A 13,440-nucleotide genomic window follows, 5' to 3' on the forward strand; every position below is an offset into this window, starting at 1 on the left:
CACTGTGGGTCATAAAAATCACCAAAGTGCCAAATTGTGAAATAAAAACTTTATGAAAGCCTCTTAAACATTCTGTATTTAACCTAGCTTGACATGTCCGTTGCTTTAGGCCTTCAGTTGTAGATTATGTTGTTCATTAAGATGTGCCAAGGCTAACTCGGAGGATGTTCTGGATCAGAAAAAGGCTGTTTCGGACAGCACGCTGCGGGCGAGCATTAATACTGACAGCCAGCATTAAACAAGGTGGTTTATCCAGAAGATGGTGTGCTATCATCTCACTACACCCTAGCTTGGCTGCATTAGCTAGCTTCACCCTCAGGCAGTAAAAAGGCGCTAAAGTGCTTCAGTCACTTCTTAGAGTCGAGCTCAGAGAGGCTGGGGATACTGGAAGCTGAGAGGGGCTGCTGTACTTGAAGCTGGCCACCTTCAGGGGGTGGAGGTGAACACATGCTAACACACATGATCAGTGCAGAGGTTTAGCCTCACTCCACTGATCGTGATGTTTGACCAAAAATGGTTATTGAAGTTCCTGCTGCCAGCTATCCCCTTTCACTTGTAACAAGTCGGCTCAGTCACAAGACCCCCAAGTTTTATGAAAACTTCCAGGAGGTAACATGAGCTTCAAACTGGGATGTAATGCTTCCACCGTTGCTCATCAGTAAAGACCAGAACCTTGACATTTGTCACTAAGAGGATTGGGTGCCCTTTTATAAACTCTTTTTGAGACTAGCTTTGAAGTGCTTTAAAGTGACACACCATGTGAAATCTATGCTTTTAATATGAAACATTAATCCCGTGAAGGTTTGAGAGCTGGACGAATGATGTAAGCCTGTAGATTGGGAAAGTAGGTTGTAGTTATTTCCATAGCAAAGTTTCAGTCTATTAAATGTACTGTGCTAAGTCATTAGTGAGATGGGTGGAGGGGAAGTTTCTGGAAGGATTTTACTCCAGTGTAAGCTGACTTTCAAAAGTTATCATGATAACCTTAATGTTGTTCTTGGAACAGACAATAGTAGGCCGAGTAATCAAGTAACTCCGTGAAACAAGGAAAAACGTTTCAGGTTAAAAAAACCTTTCATACAGAATTAAATAAGAAGCTGGCGAGTGAGGAAACACTGGCCTACTGAATGCTGGGACACTTCTGCAGGTTGTATAATGACAGGGTGGCTTAACCAGGCTAGACAAAAGCATAGATAATTAAAAATAGCATGTTAAAAGTATGGCTAATCAGTTGAAAGCTAGCTATAGCCTTCGGTCCCAGTTGAAAGCTAGCTATAGCTTGTTAAAAGTATGGCTAATCAGTTGAAAGCTAGAGCTAGCTTTCAACTGGGACCGAACATACCTTGTTGAAAGCTATAGCTCTATAGCTTTCAACAAGGTATGTTTTTGTTTTTTAGCTAACCAAACCCTAACCCTATGTGTAGCAGTTGGGTTGCTAGCTAGCAGGATGGACAAACATGACATTTTTGGCCTAAACATGCTGGATAAACAGTTAAATTAGCTAGCTAAAATTATACATAAAAAACTAGAAACAGTTAGCTGTCGATGAAGGGGCTCTCTGCCTGTGTGGCTGGGCTTTCAGAAGCTCTAGTTTTACAGGCAGTACTTACTGCAGTAGTTTTGCCACCAAGCAGCAGAGGTAGAAGTAGCTGCATGTTTCCAGCAGGCAGTGATTTTGGTCAAGTCTATTGAGCTGTTCGATGTTGAGTCGCATCTTGGCAGTTTATAAAGGGGCCGAATGAAGGAGCCAAATTAGAGCTGTTACACTTTCAGAACGCTTTATTATCCCAATCAGTAACAAACCACAAAAAAATGACCCTAAAACCAAAATCAAATGTATTTTATGTGCTGAATGCTAAATGCTGTGTGTAGCTTGAGCTCACTGTTGGCGCTTGAACTAAAGGAAGTTTTAAGGATACTGATCAGACGCTTGTTACAGAAATGTTTCGTGCTGCATTTCAGAGTTTTTGGATAAAGCAGCAGGTATTAACACTGATGATTCTTGGCACTGCTCTTCTCTTCACTCTTCTTCTCTCTTTAACGACTTTTATAGCTTCACAGAGTTCAGTCTGTGGAATCCCAGCTTTGTGTAGGTACACAGGTTTAACTGAGGACGGTCTGGGTTTCAGTTGGAAACATTCAGTCACCAACATTTAGCATGTCGACCGGATCAAAAGGATATTTTTGGATGATGATGATGAAAATCTCTGGTAGAAAAGCACTGCTTCAGGCCAATCTCATTTATGAAGCTGCTGCAGTTCACGGTAAAGATAACACTGTGGCTAATTGTGCAGCTGGTTTGAGGCAGCGAGAATTGTTGTTCTCCTATTCTTTGAATCTCTCCTCCTGCTAACTCTGCAGAAAGATAAGCAAGTAGTTCAATGCTGAAAAGCAGCACTGCGTTCCAGTCCTCGCCGCTCTCCAGGGGATCTGTTCCCAATTAGAAGCTGAAGGGAACGAACAAAAATGACAGTCATCTCGTAGGTAACCCCTGCATATCACATTAATAAAAGACCTCCCTGTAGAAGCTGATGAGCGTTCAGCGGTCCAGAAAATGAGAACGTGAGAGGAAAGTGTGAGGTGCTGTTTTTGGAGGGGAATTAGCATGAAACACTCGAGCTTTGAAGCTCCAGCCAAACATCTGCTCCCCTCCTTTGTCTTCCCTCGGTCAGTCTTTGCCCATACCACCCTTTTAATCTCACTTTCCTCCTCCCGCTCTGGCTCTGTTCCTCACCTCTGTCTTCTTTTTATCGCGTTTGCTCTTAAGAACTTTGTGTATCTCCTGTTCCTCCAAAGCACCCCCCCCCCCAGGCCTGTTTCAGTCACTGATAAGCCGGCTCGTCCCGGTTACTGTTCCACTATGTTCACTGTGACCTCCACTTTCCCTCTGTGGGGAAAAAAGGCAATTATTGCCTGCCAAGGTTTGGTGTAGTTAGAAGCTCCAATTAGAGCCCAGCGCTGTAAGAGACGCCAATTACTGCCCCTCTGCTGTCTCCATATTTATGCTTTGTGCTGTGTCTGTGTATAAATGTGGCAGCACAATCTATCTATGTGAATATTAGTCATTAGTTTCTGAACGCTTCATAAATCCCCAGAACAGTTGGGTGTAGTTTGTCAGACAGACGCTCAGGAGCGTGTAAGTGGGCGCAGAAACGAGAGCGCGGCTGCTGCACGGGTTCTATTTTACTGTTCGGGTAAAGAGACGGCACACGCTACAGCTGTCGAGAGGACTCGGGGAGCTCTGGGATTGCTCTGCTCATTGGTGACACAATCCCTGAATCCCTGTACAGTAGGCAGATTTAAGAAGAGGGCGACAGCTCCGTGTCTCTCCAGAAACGAGAAATGAATCTATTTATTGAAGGTGCAAACAAAAGTTCTGACGCATAGAAAGAATAATAACCACCTGCTAGGCCTGGGTTTCCTGCTCTGAGCGCTTGCTTGTGCATTTCAGCAGTTTAACTCTGGACTTCACACTCGCTCAGTGTTCGTGGGTAAACCTGACCCACATTTCTGCTGAAGATCATCCCTGTTCATGAAAGTCTTTAATGAAAGAACCTGTGCCGTGTCCGAGCCCAAAGGCAGCGCGTCAGGTCAGGAGCACAACCAGGACATGATTAGTCATCGAGTCGGAGGGTCAGACTGTCACACAGAGTTCGACTGAAGCATCCCGAAGAGTCCGACATGCCGACCTCAGCCGTGTTTATTCTGAACTCACAGCACTCATAGCTCACGCCAACACTGTTGCAGCCGTGGCTTCATCCTCTTCTCCAAGGTTAAATTCAAGTTAAAATGTCACCACCTGCATCCTTCACGCAGTGACGGACAAGCAGAAAGCACGTGTCACAATAAACGTTGGATTAATGCTAGAGAAGACGAACAAATTTTGCATTATCGCTTCCACAAGTAGATGTCTGGGGATCATTTTCAGTGGCTGGTCTTGTGCGTTGGCATGAACATCCATGACTTTGTCTCCAAACTGGAAGAAATCGTGTTCTGACTACTTAGACTCTGCATCCTGCACCGCTGACCTCTCTGAATATTTAACTCGACTTTTCCTGAAAGCTTTCTTTGTACAGCTCTGTGCAGCATCAGGAACGACTTTCAGGAGATAATTTTCCACAGTGTGCATCCTCACCTGAATCCACTTTAGCCCTACTTTGAAGTATTTCCATTCTAAAGTAGCTGCCAGTACTTTACTCTTTAGGTGTCACAGAGGGTGGGATGCTTGGAGGATCCAGGCGACGCCAGCACGAGCATTTAGCCCTTCTCGAGTGTTTCGGCCCTCCACACACAGACGTGGACAGTTTAGTCCACACATATGCTGGGACAAGTTCTAGTTTGCTTTAACTGACTCTGAGAACAGTTTCTCCGTCTGGCTGCTGATCTCTGGTCCAGATCTCCTCCTACGAGACAGATTTTCAGTGAAAACTAATCTGTCCACAGGCGGCTCTCACGCGCTCAGGTTTACCGCGATGCCAACTGTCTGTTTTTGTCCCAGTCTCCCTCATTTGGTGTCTTATAGTCACATCTGTGTCTCTGTGTTGTTTCCCGTGCTCTGTCTGCAGGCTGTTCAGCACTTTGTGATTGCAGAGGGTGTGTGTGTGTGTGTGTGTGTGTGTGTGTGTGTGTGTGTGTGTGTGTGTGTGTGTGTGTGTGTGTGTGTGGGCGGGCAGCAGTGTTTCTGGTCCTCATTTATCTGTTTTTACTGTGCCCACTTTCTCCTGAGCTGGATTTATTAGCGAACTGGGCCCTGTCAAAAGCTTGCCTTATGATAGCATGTGTGCACACGATGGAGGCCGGGCCTGCCGCGTGTGTTTCTGCCCTTTGAGATGTTTTGTATTGATGTGCATGTGTGAGACGGGCTGAAGAACCCCAGAACTCTCCCAGCCTGTTCATATCTACGCTGTAGTTTTCATTTTTCTTTGTTTTCTCTTTAAAACCTCGAATAAACGTTCTAACATCAGCTTTGATCAGCGGTGCTGCTAAAGAGTGGTGGCGTCTGGCTTTCTTCACTGGGCCAGTTTTTATTATTTAGCGGTCTGGAGGAAACTTTTCATGCTTTTAATTCCCCACATTTGGCTCCTGCAGTCCTCGTGGTTCTGGCATCAGTCGAGCCTTCCATTGTCTCTGCGGACTGAGATGTGCTGCAGAGATGTTCATGTTGCAAAGCTCTTGCGTCTTATCTGGCAGGTGTTTGATTAGTTTTAGTGTTCAGCCGCCTGCTTTTTCTGTCTCTGTTCAAACTCCTGCTTCTGTTGGCTTCAGTTACTGGAGGTAGGATGTGATATGCGTCAGCTGGGGCGCTCACACATGCCACCGTTGATGGCAAACAGTCACCTCGGTCTCTTCTGCTGGCGTGGGAGATTTATGATTCTGTTTTTCCAGCAGGTACAGGTGGCTCCAATTCTTCTTCAGCTTTTTAAAAGTCGCAATGAATCAGCCTATGAAAGGCCTAATGCGTTTCATATGGCCCAAGCTATTCTTTCTGCTAGGTGGACCTTTCACACTGCAGCGAAAGAGAAAATAAAACGCACAACATGACACTAAAATGGACTTTCTTTGTTTGAATACATCAAACAAAGAAAGTCATATTTAAATTCAAATTTTAAATCTTAATCATCCCAAGGTTTTGCAACACTGACCATATATGGTATCAGATTTATTTAATAGGATTACATATGAAAGCGATTGCTCCTCATATCAAGCCCTGTCAACTCCGACCTCTCCCAAAGTCACACTGCACTGCTGTGTGTTTGCAGGAGTCAGAGCATCAACAAACAGCCAGTGTGACTGCGAGGAAGCTACACTGGAGCTACCATAAACTTCACACCCGAGCCTCAACTCTCGCGGCCCGGTACAGGTCCGTGGCCCGGGGGTTGGGCACCGCTGGTGTATATTTATCAAAATCGAGCAGGTTGACCTTTAACCTGGACTCATTTCCTGCAAGTCGCTTTGCAACCCACATTAGCTTCTGCTGCTCCTCCATCCATTCATGCTGTTCTGACTTAAACAGCATCATGTCTGCTCTGTTACGTGAGACGATCATTTAAATTCAAAGTGCTGCACTGGGTATTGATTCTGTCACCGTGCTTCCTGTTGTCTGTATAAAAGAAAAGCTGTGAGTATAATGTGGTCTAATATTAATTTATTTTACTGCTAAAATATGACATAAGGTAACCCAGTAATTTCCAGAAGACTGTATCTTTATCATGACTTAATCCCATTTAGCCTGAAGTGGAGGAAAATGCATTATTTTGTCATAACTCTACAACTAAGAGTGGATTTTCCCGGCAGTGGCGACGTGTTTTTCCATTAGTCCAAATGATGTGACTGTAGGCTCAGTTTAATCGTTGAAATGATTTGAATTCTAGCTGTGACTATTACTTCCTATCAGAGCTGTGAAGTTGAAACCAATGCTCACTCTCTGTTGCTGCGAACACACTTCTTCACTTCTACCACCTACCTCTCATTGCCATTACTGCTACTTTCCCTATGATACAGCTCTATGTTGCGTTCATATTTTCCGCATCATTCATAACACGTATTATTGTGATTGGTGTCGTGCCGGGTAATAAAAAAAGGGCGTGATGAATTGATTCACCCAGGCTTCTCCAACCGCATTAGAGAGCTGAGCCATATGGCTGTAAATACAGCGGAGCAGCGATGACTTAATTGCTGGACTCGTTTGGGAAAAGAAAAACAGTTTGTTGCTATTAGCTCCTTTATAACCACTGCTAACCACTGCTTTTACATTATCACTTCCACTGCATGCGCACACTCACATTAGACCAGACAGACCCAGGACATCCACACTATTGTTGTACTTTCCACAGTAAGGAGTGAAATGCTGTCACGTATGACCTCACTCTTGCCGTCATATCATCCCTGTATAGGCTGGAAGAATGTGTCACACGTTGGGTTGCAGCCATGCAGCACACTAACGAAGCCACGTCTCCTCGCTTTTTATGGCTAACGGGGCTTTGGTGCTGTCGATGTCGTCACTACAGCCTGACGACAGCCTTTGCTTACAGACGCATGCTAGCTGTCAGACTGTGATCTATGTAAATGGATTGGGTTCTTTTGGTTTTGGTCGCCACCCAATGTGTCATGTGTTTCTGCAATTGTGTCAAGTCAGCTCAGCGAGCGCTGTAGCAGCGTAACGTAGATGTGACCACAAACTTCTCCTTTGCCAGTAGCAATCAAGACGTGATCTCTGCTGTGCAGCCACAGGGTGTGGGTGAAGAGGGGAACGCCACGGGTGATGTTACGCCATGATTTAGGCCATTTGTGAGTGGAAGCCTTTCAAGCCTCAGAAGGAAAGCGAGTTAAACGTAGATAATCAAGTTTCTGACCTCGTTCTTGGAGGAGGCTGTCCTCCCGTGCAGATGGACCAACCAGGGTCTGTAAGTTTGTGACGTTTCTGCTGTGGCTTTAAGTGAAGTTGGGTAAATGTGGTGAACTTCACGGAGGCATTGGTGATGAATTGTGTTGGCTTTTGTTGTTTACCACATATGTACACGCCCACAAAGGCCTGATTGGCACAAAATTTGGCACCAATGTTCCCAGTTCACAAACGCTGAATCCAGTAACTCCTGATTTATCAGGACCAAAAGCAGCTTTTTGTTTCACCTGAAATATTTCACAAAGTCTTCCAAATATAAATTGGAAAACCCCCAAAAACTTTCCCAGTGAAATCCTGTCCAGCGTTTGTTTGTAAACACCAAAACGGAGCGAAGGCTACAAGCTAGCTCGTGGCAGTCAGCTCGAGCGGCATCGTAGACGCTAACAAGCCACGAAGAAAGTAAAGTTCCTCTGGCACCGGTGCTCAACACGAAAGTAACAGCTCATCTCATACGAAGCTTGACTTTTCTATCACACAGTGAACCTGTGATCCAAGTTTACCTCACAGGGTTAAAGCCTCCTCTGGGGGATGGTCACCGGGTTTAAACTCCTGTTTACTGTTGGAAATCCTGCTTTTCAAACCAAACCTGGAGGTGAAAGAGAAGCTAAACAGCAGCTGCAGGAACAAAGGGGAACTCGGGAGGTGCACACCACGGTGTCCTAGCTCATAACCCAGGAACTCTGACTGTGCTGTACAGTATGAAACATTATGTAAGACCTCAAGATGTTTGTCATTGTTTGTGTGGTTGAATCATCAGTTGGAGGAACCAGCATGGACCAAACATGGACTACAGGCGACTGCAAAACAACAGCAGCACAGCATGTTTGACTGTGAGTCAGTGAAGGGTAGCAGTGTCTTTAAAAGCCCAACACGTCCTAGCAGGTTGATCTTCAGCAGCATCACCGAGTGCTGTTTTAAACCACCGGTGATGAGTTCCTCCTCGCCCCAGCACTCCCAGCACTCCCAGCACTTCTGTGTCTTTCAGTGTCTGGTTTAGTAATGAACACCACTTTCCAGGAAGGTGAAACTCTGAGCTGCCACGAGCTCCCTTTAGATGTCCCTTTGACACTCACACAGACAGGAGCAGCCTATTAGACGTGCTGTTCTCCCACCCCTACGTGGGCTGTATCCAGTAACGTCTCTTTTTTGGTGCAAATTGCCCCCGAGCTGGTGTGCTCACCGACATCCGTCAGGCCTAACTGACAGCACTAATGTGTTCTCCTCAGGTTGGTGGTTCGTCAGCACAGCGGAGGAGCAGGGCTGGGTCCCGGCCACATACCTCGACTCGCAAAATGGAACCAGAGACGATTTGGATCTGGGAACATCCAGGACTGTCGAAGGTTAGTGCTGACACAAACACGGCGTTGTTACATTCATAAAACTTAAAGACATAAACGTCAGTCTGCGTGTGCAGGGGGCAGCCCATCCTTTCTAGTTTCCTTCTGTGTTCATTCTCATCACATCATCCACAAGTTAGTGCTGAACACACAAACACATTTCCAGTCACACATTGGGAACCTTGGAGACCACAGTGGCGGCAGCAGCACGGTGAAATGGTACCAGACTGCAGCCAACGGGGTTGCAATATTTTGGCACCACAGAAAATTCCTTCCAGCTCCCCCGGGACGCCACGGCTCTCGTTTTGTTGCGACCCTTTCCTCCTGAATGTTTAGTCTGCCTGCTGGGACGGAGCATTTCCTCACTGTGTCATCCCCCCCCCCTCTGAGATCTGGAGCGTGCAAACGCACAGACGCATGCGTGCAGTTTATTTGCAGATGCATGTAGCAGTTTATGGGATGTAGAATCCCGCTGGATCCTCCTGCAAACACTTTTCCGTCTCTGTTGCGACACATGCTGGGCTCCATGCTTCAGTGGGCAAACAAACACAAACAGCTCAGTTGCTGTTACTCGCTGCTCCTTTTGAGGAGGTGGCAGCGCCCGTAACAAAGATTTAGTGTTTTGTTACATTGTGACGTGCCGGAGTGTTTGCTGCCTGTTGATTGGATGCATGTGTTGTTAATGGTGTTTCTGTTTGTTTTTGAGTTGTGCTCAGAACTTGTTTGACATCGGCTGCAGATTCCCGAACACCAACACCCAGCTCTCGGGAATACGTTAGGCTTATTATATCTTTGTAGCTTTGCCCGTTGATTCTGACGTCTGATTTATTCAGCTGAACTGAATGGATGTTACATCACTGAATGAAACGGCACGCACGAGGCTCGTGCTCTGACTTCGTGCAGGTTGACCGCTGCGCTCTTTTCATTGGCCTCGCTAAATTTACTACTGGACACTTTCAGTTGAGAAAAGTGGAGCTAGAATTTTAACAAAAACAGGAAGAGAGGGCGAAGCATCTGAATGATCTGGTCACCTGTTCATCTGCTGGAACCTCAGCTAGAAACAGCTCCGCTCACATTCACGGTAGCTCGACCATCATCATCATTATTGTTTTTATCGTTGGTCATTTTTATTTCTTTTGGTTTTAATGTGACCTCTGAAACACCTCGATTGGCTTCCTTGGATGTCGGACAGCAGCAGGTGTTGGTTGGTAAGCCTCTAAAAGCCCTTAGAGGAGGCCTGTGTGTGTGTGTGTGTGTGTGTGTGTGTGTGTGTGTGTGTGTGTGTGTGTGTTACATTTTCTGTCATATACAGCGTACTTTGACAAACAGATCAATGATGTCATCACAGCTCGTTTCTTTCATTTCCAGCTGCTCACAAAAGTGAAGCTATTCCTTGAGAGAGCTGTCCATGCCTTCGTTTCATCTTTACTCTGGTGTCAGTCTGTTATCAGTGAGCCGACTGCAGCAGGTCCAAAGCGCTGCAGCACTGTTACTAACCAGCACTCGAAAGCGAGACCACATATTTCCATACTAGCATCGTTACTGTCACTTTTTGAACTGGCTTTTGTCCGGCATTGCACGAGTTCGCTGTCCGAGCTGTCCCGAGGTCCTTTGCTGTGACTGCTCCTAAACCGGGAACCTCCCCTCCACAACATTTGAAAACCCAATTTTATTCTATTTTTAAACCAGAATCAGTTCAGACTAATTTTATTTGCATTATTTCTCATTTTATGTTTCTTTTCTGTCTTTTAATCTCATTCGATTATTTTAGAGGTGCAACACTGTGAGCCCCAATCTTCAGGCTGCAGTTCTTTCCTTTACTTGTGCCTCGATATGATGCCAGTCAGAGCAGATCTATCAATACAGCCACGTATCTCAGGCATGTAGAAAGTTGTTTAAAGCCTTTTGTGGTTCCAGAGTAAGTGACTGAACACCAGGTAGAGGAACCGGATTACAGGAGCAACGTTGCGTAAGAATACTCTGTTAAAAAGCCTCAAATAAACCAGAGTTGGCATCAGCTGGCATCTGAGGCTGACATTAACTGCACAAAGCTCACAGCTACACATGCACTCTCTTCCCCCTCATCCTCCGTCAGTCCCATTTTCCCGTTAGGCCTGGTGTCTTTGTGTTTGCACACATTGTCACTTCTCATTCCTGATCTCTCCCTTCCTGCTTCCCATCGTCTCTTACGTCTCATTATCTCCGCGTGGTCGGTAACCTAATTCCACTGACAGCTCAGCTCGCTAGGGAGGAACCGACAGGCGCGCCCAGCCCTGCTGAAATTACCTCCAAATAACATTTCCCTGTGTCCCTTCCTTTAAGCCAATATATCAATTAAGAGGTCAACGGGAGCGGGATGGCGCTCGGTGGGATGGAAGGAGCGCCGGAGAGGAATCAAAAGGGACAGCGAGTGACAAGGAGCAGAGTCAGAGGAGCGATGGAGAGATGAGCGAGGACAGAAGACGGAGAAGAAATGAAATTACTGCAGGCAAAAGAAAGACGGAGGACAACTGCTGTTTCCCTCCATCCTTCCCGTCATTAATATTTTTCCCTCAGGAGGCAGCAGAACAGGAAACCGGCTCACGATGTTTGATCGCTGCTTCGTCGTACAAGCTTCGAGGTTAAGAGTTCGACACACGGCAGCCGCATAATGTGTCGAGGCCCTCGGAGATCCTGGAGCTGTGTCTGTGATTGGTGTTCTCGTGTGTGCGATAACCGCAGACGGCATAATAACCATGAACGTAACCACGGTGACGTCCTTATCGGCTTTTGAAGCGTCAGTGTTAGCAGGATTAAACGTGGTGTGCATCTGCACCGCCGCAGGTCACACTGGACGTCAGAAGCACTTCAGTGAACTTGTTTCAGATTTGAGCCTCTGATAGCTGCGCCGTGTAGCTTGGTATGGATCCTGCAGGAAATCGAGCCGGTGCTATTTTAAGCGATGTGGAGCAGAGCTTCTGGGATGCTCCTAAAATAAGCTGCATTGTGTTTGTTGGAACAGCAAGCAGGAGCTTATTAGCTCTGACGATGACATCGGAGCCTGAACGCGACACCGCTGTGTTCCCGGCTTTGCTGATTTGTTAAGGCGGACGTGTCCACATTTGGAAGAGTGCTAAATTATCAGCTGGTGCTAACAAACAGCATGTAGCGTGCTGGTCACACTGGTCCCTGATAATCAGTGTGGTGGGGTTTGTAGCTTACACGCTGGTTCCTCCAGCCATGCCATGGTCTGCTGTTCCAGGCAAAATACAATTACTGTCCTCTTAAGTCCAACACAGTCAGTTTGCACCAAGCAGTCCACCTGCTCCCCTCATTTCGTTTCCGTGGTACTGCAGAGGATTTGATGGCTGAAATGACTCGTCCCGCTTCGTTTCTCACCCAGTCTTTAAAACTCACAGACACACTTCCTGTAAGAGAAGCAGTTTGAACGTGTTCATGACGACTAACAGCTCATTTTGCTAAAACGTGCTTCTTACACTAACTCGTCTGTTTTGTCTTTTGGTTGCTGCTCCGCCCCCCCTCCCCCTCATCAGTTACTAAGAGACGCAAAGCCCACCTGAAGAGGCTGGACCGCCGCTGGACCCTCGGCGGTATAGTTAACCGCCAGCAGAGCAGAGGTGAACATGAAAACACACAAACACACACAGAGACACACACACACGCACAGACAGACACACACACAGAGACACACACACACAGAAAGACACACACACAGGACTTTTACATTTTGCAGTTTTTGTCATCAGATGCATGTTTCTCTGGTGACCCCATCGGATCTTGTGTGTCCCTGTATGACCCTGTGTGTCCCTGTGTGTCCCTGTGTGACCCTGTGTGTCCCTGTGTGACCCTGTGTGTCTCTGTGTGTCCCTGTGTCTCCCTGTGTGTCTCTGTGTGTCCCTGTGTCTCCCTGTGTGTCTCTGTGTGTCCCTGTGTGTCCCTGTGTGTCTCTGTGTGTCTCTGTGTCTCCCTGTGTGTCTCTGTGTCTCCCTGTGTGACCCTGTGTGTCCCTGTGTGACCCTGTGTGTCTCTGTGTGTCTCTGTGTGTCCCTGTGTGTCCCTGTGTGTCCCTGTGTGTCTCTGTGTGTCTCTGTGTGACCCTGTGTGTCCCTGTGTGTCCCTGTGTCTCCCTGTGTGTCTCTGTGTGTCCCTGTGTGTCCCTGTGTGTCTCTGTGTGTCCCTGTGTCTCCCTGTGTGTCTCTGTGTCTCCCTGTGTGACCCTGTGTGTCCCTGTGTGACCCTGTGTGTCTCTGTGTGTCTCTGTGTGACCCTGTGTGACCCTGTGTGTCTCTGTGTGTCCCTGTGTGTCTCTGTGTGACCCTGTGTGACCCTGTGTGTCCCTGTGTGTCCCTGTGTGACCCTGTGTGTCCCTGTGTCTCTCTGTGTGTCCCTGTGTCTCCCTGTGTGTCTCTGTGTGTCCCTGTGTCTCCCTGTGTGTCTCTGTGTCTCCCTGTGTGACCCTGTGTGTCCCTGTGTGACCCTGTGTGTCTCTGTGTGTCTCTGTGTGACCCTGTGTGACCCTGTGTGTCTCTGTGTGTCCCTGTGTGTCTCTGTGTGACCCTGTGTGTCCCTGTGTGTCTCTGTGTGACCCTGTGTCTCCCTGTGTGTCTCTGTGTCTCCCTGTGTGACCCTGTGTGTCCCTGTGTGTCTCTGTGTCTCCCTGTGTGACCCTGTGTGTCTCTGTGTGACCCTGTGTGTCTCTGT

The 13,440-nt window shown here is 47.1% G+C and overlaps 1 protein-coding gene across 7 annotated transcripts in view; it reads left to right on the top strand.

Annotated features, from left to right (window-relative positions):
• sh3pxd2aa (SH3 and PX domains 2Aa) overlaps nt 1-13,440 on the top strand; it is a 101,450-nt gene that overhangs the window by 69,136 nt on the left and 18,874 nt on the right. For all 7 annotated transcript variants that reach the window (XM_082536304.1, XM_082536306.1, XM_082536305.1 and 4 more), the window contains 2 exons: nt 8,629-8,742; nt 12,273-12,356. In XM_082536304.1, the coding sequence (XP_082392430.1) occupies nt 8,629-8,742; nt 12,273-12,356 (198 nt within the window). The remainder of the gene's footprint in view (nt 1-8,628; nt 8,743-12,272; nt 12,357-13,440) is intronic.

This window comes from Aulonocara stuartgranti (genome assembly GCF_965226115.1).
Source record: "Aulonocara stuartgranti genome assembly, chromosome: 6".
Taxonomy (NCBI): domain Eukaryota; kingdom Metazoa; phylum Chordata; class Actinopteri; order Cichliformes; family Cichlidae; genus Aulonocara; species Aulonocara stuartgranti.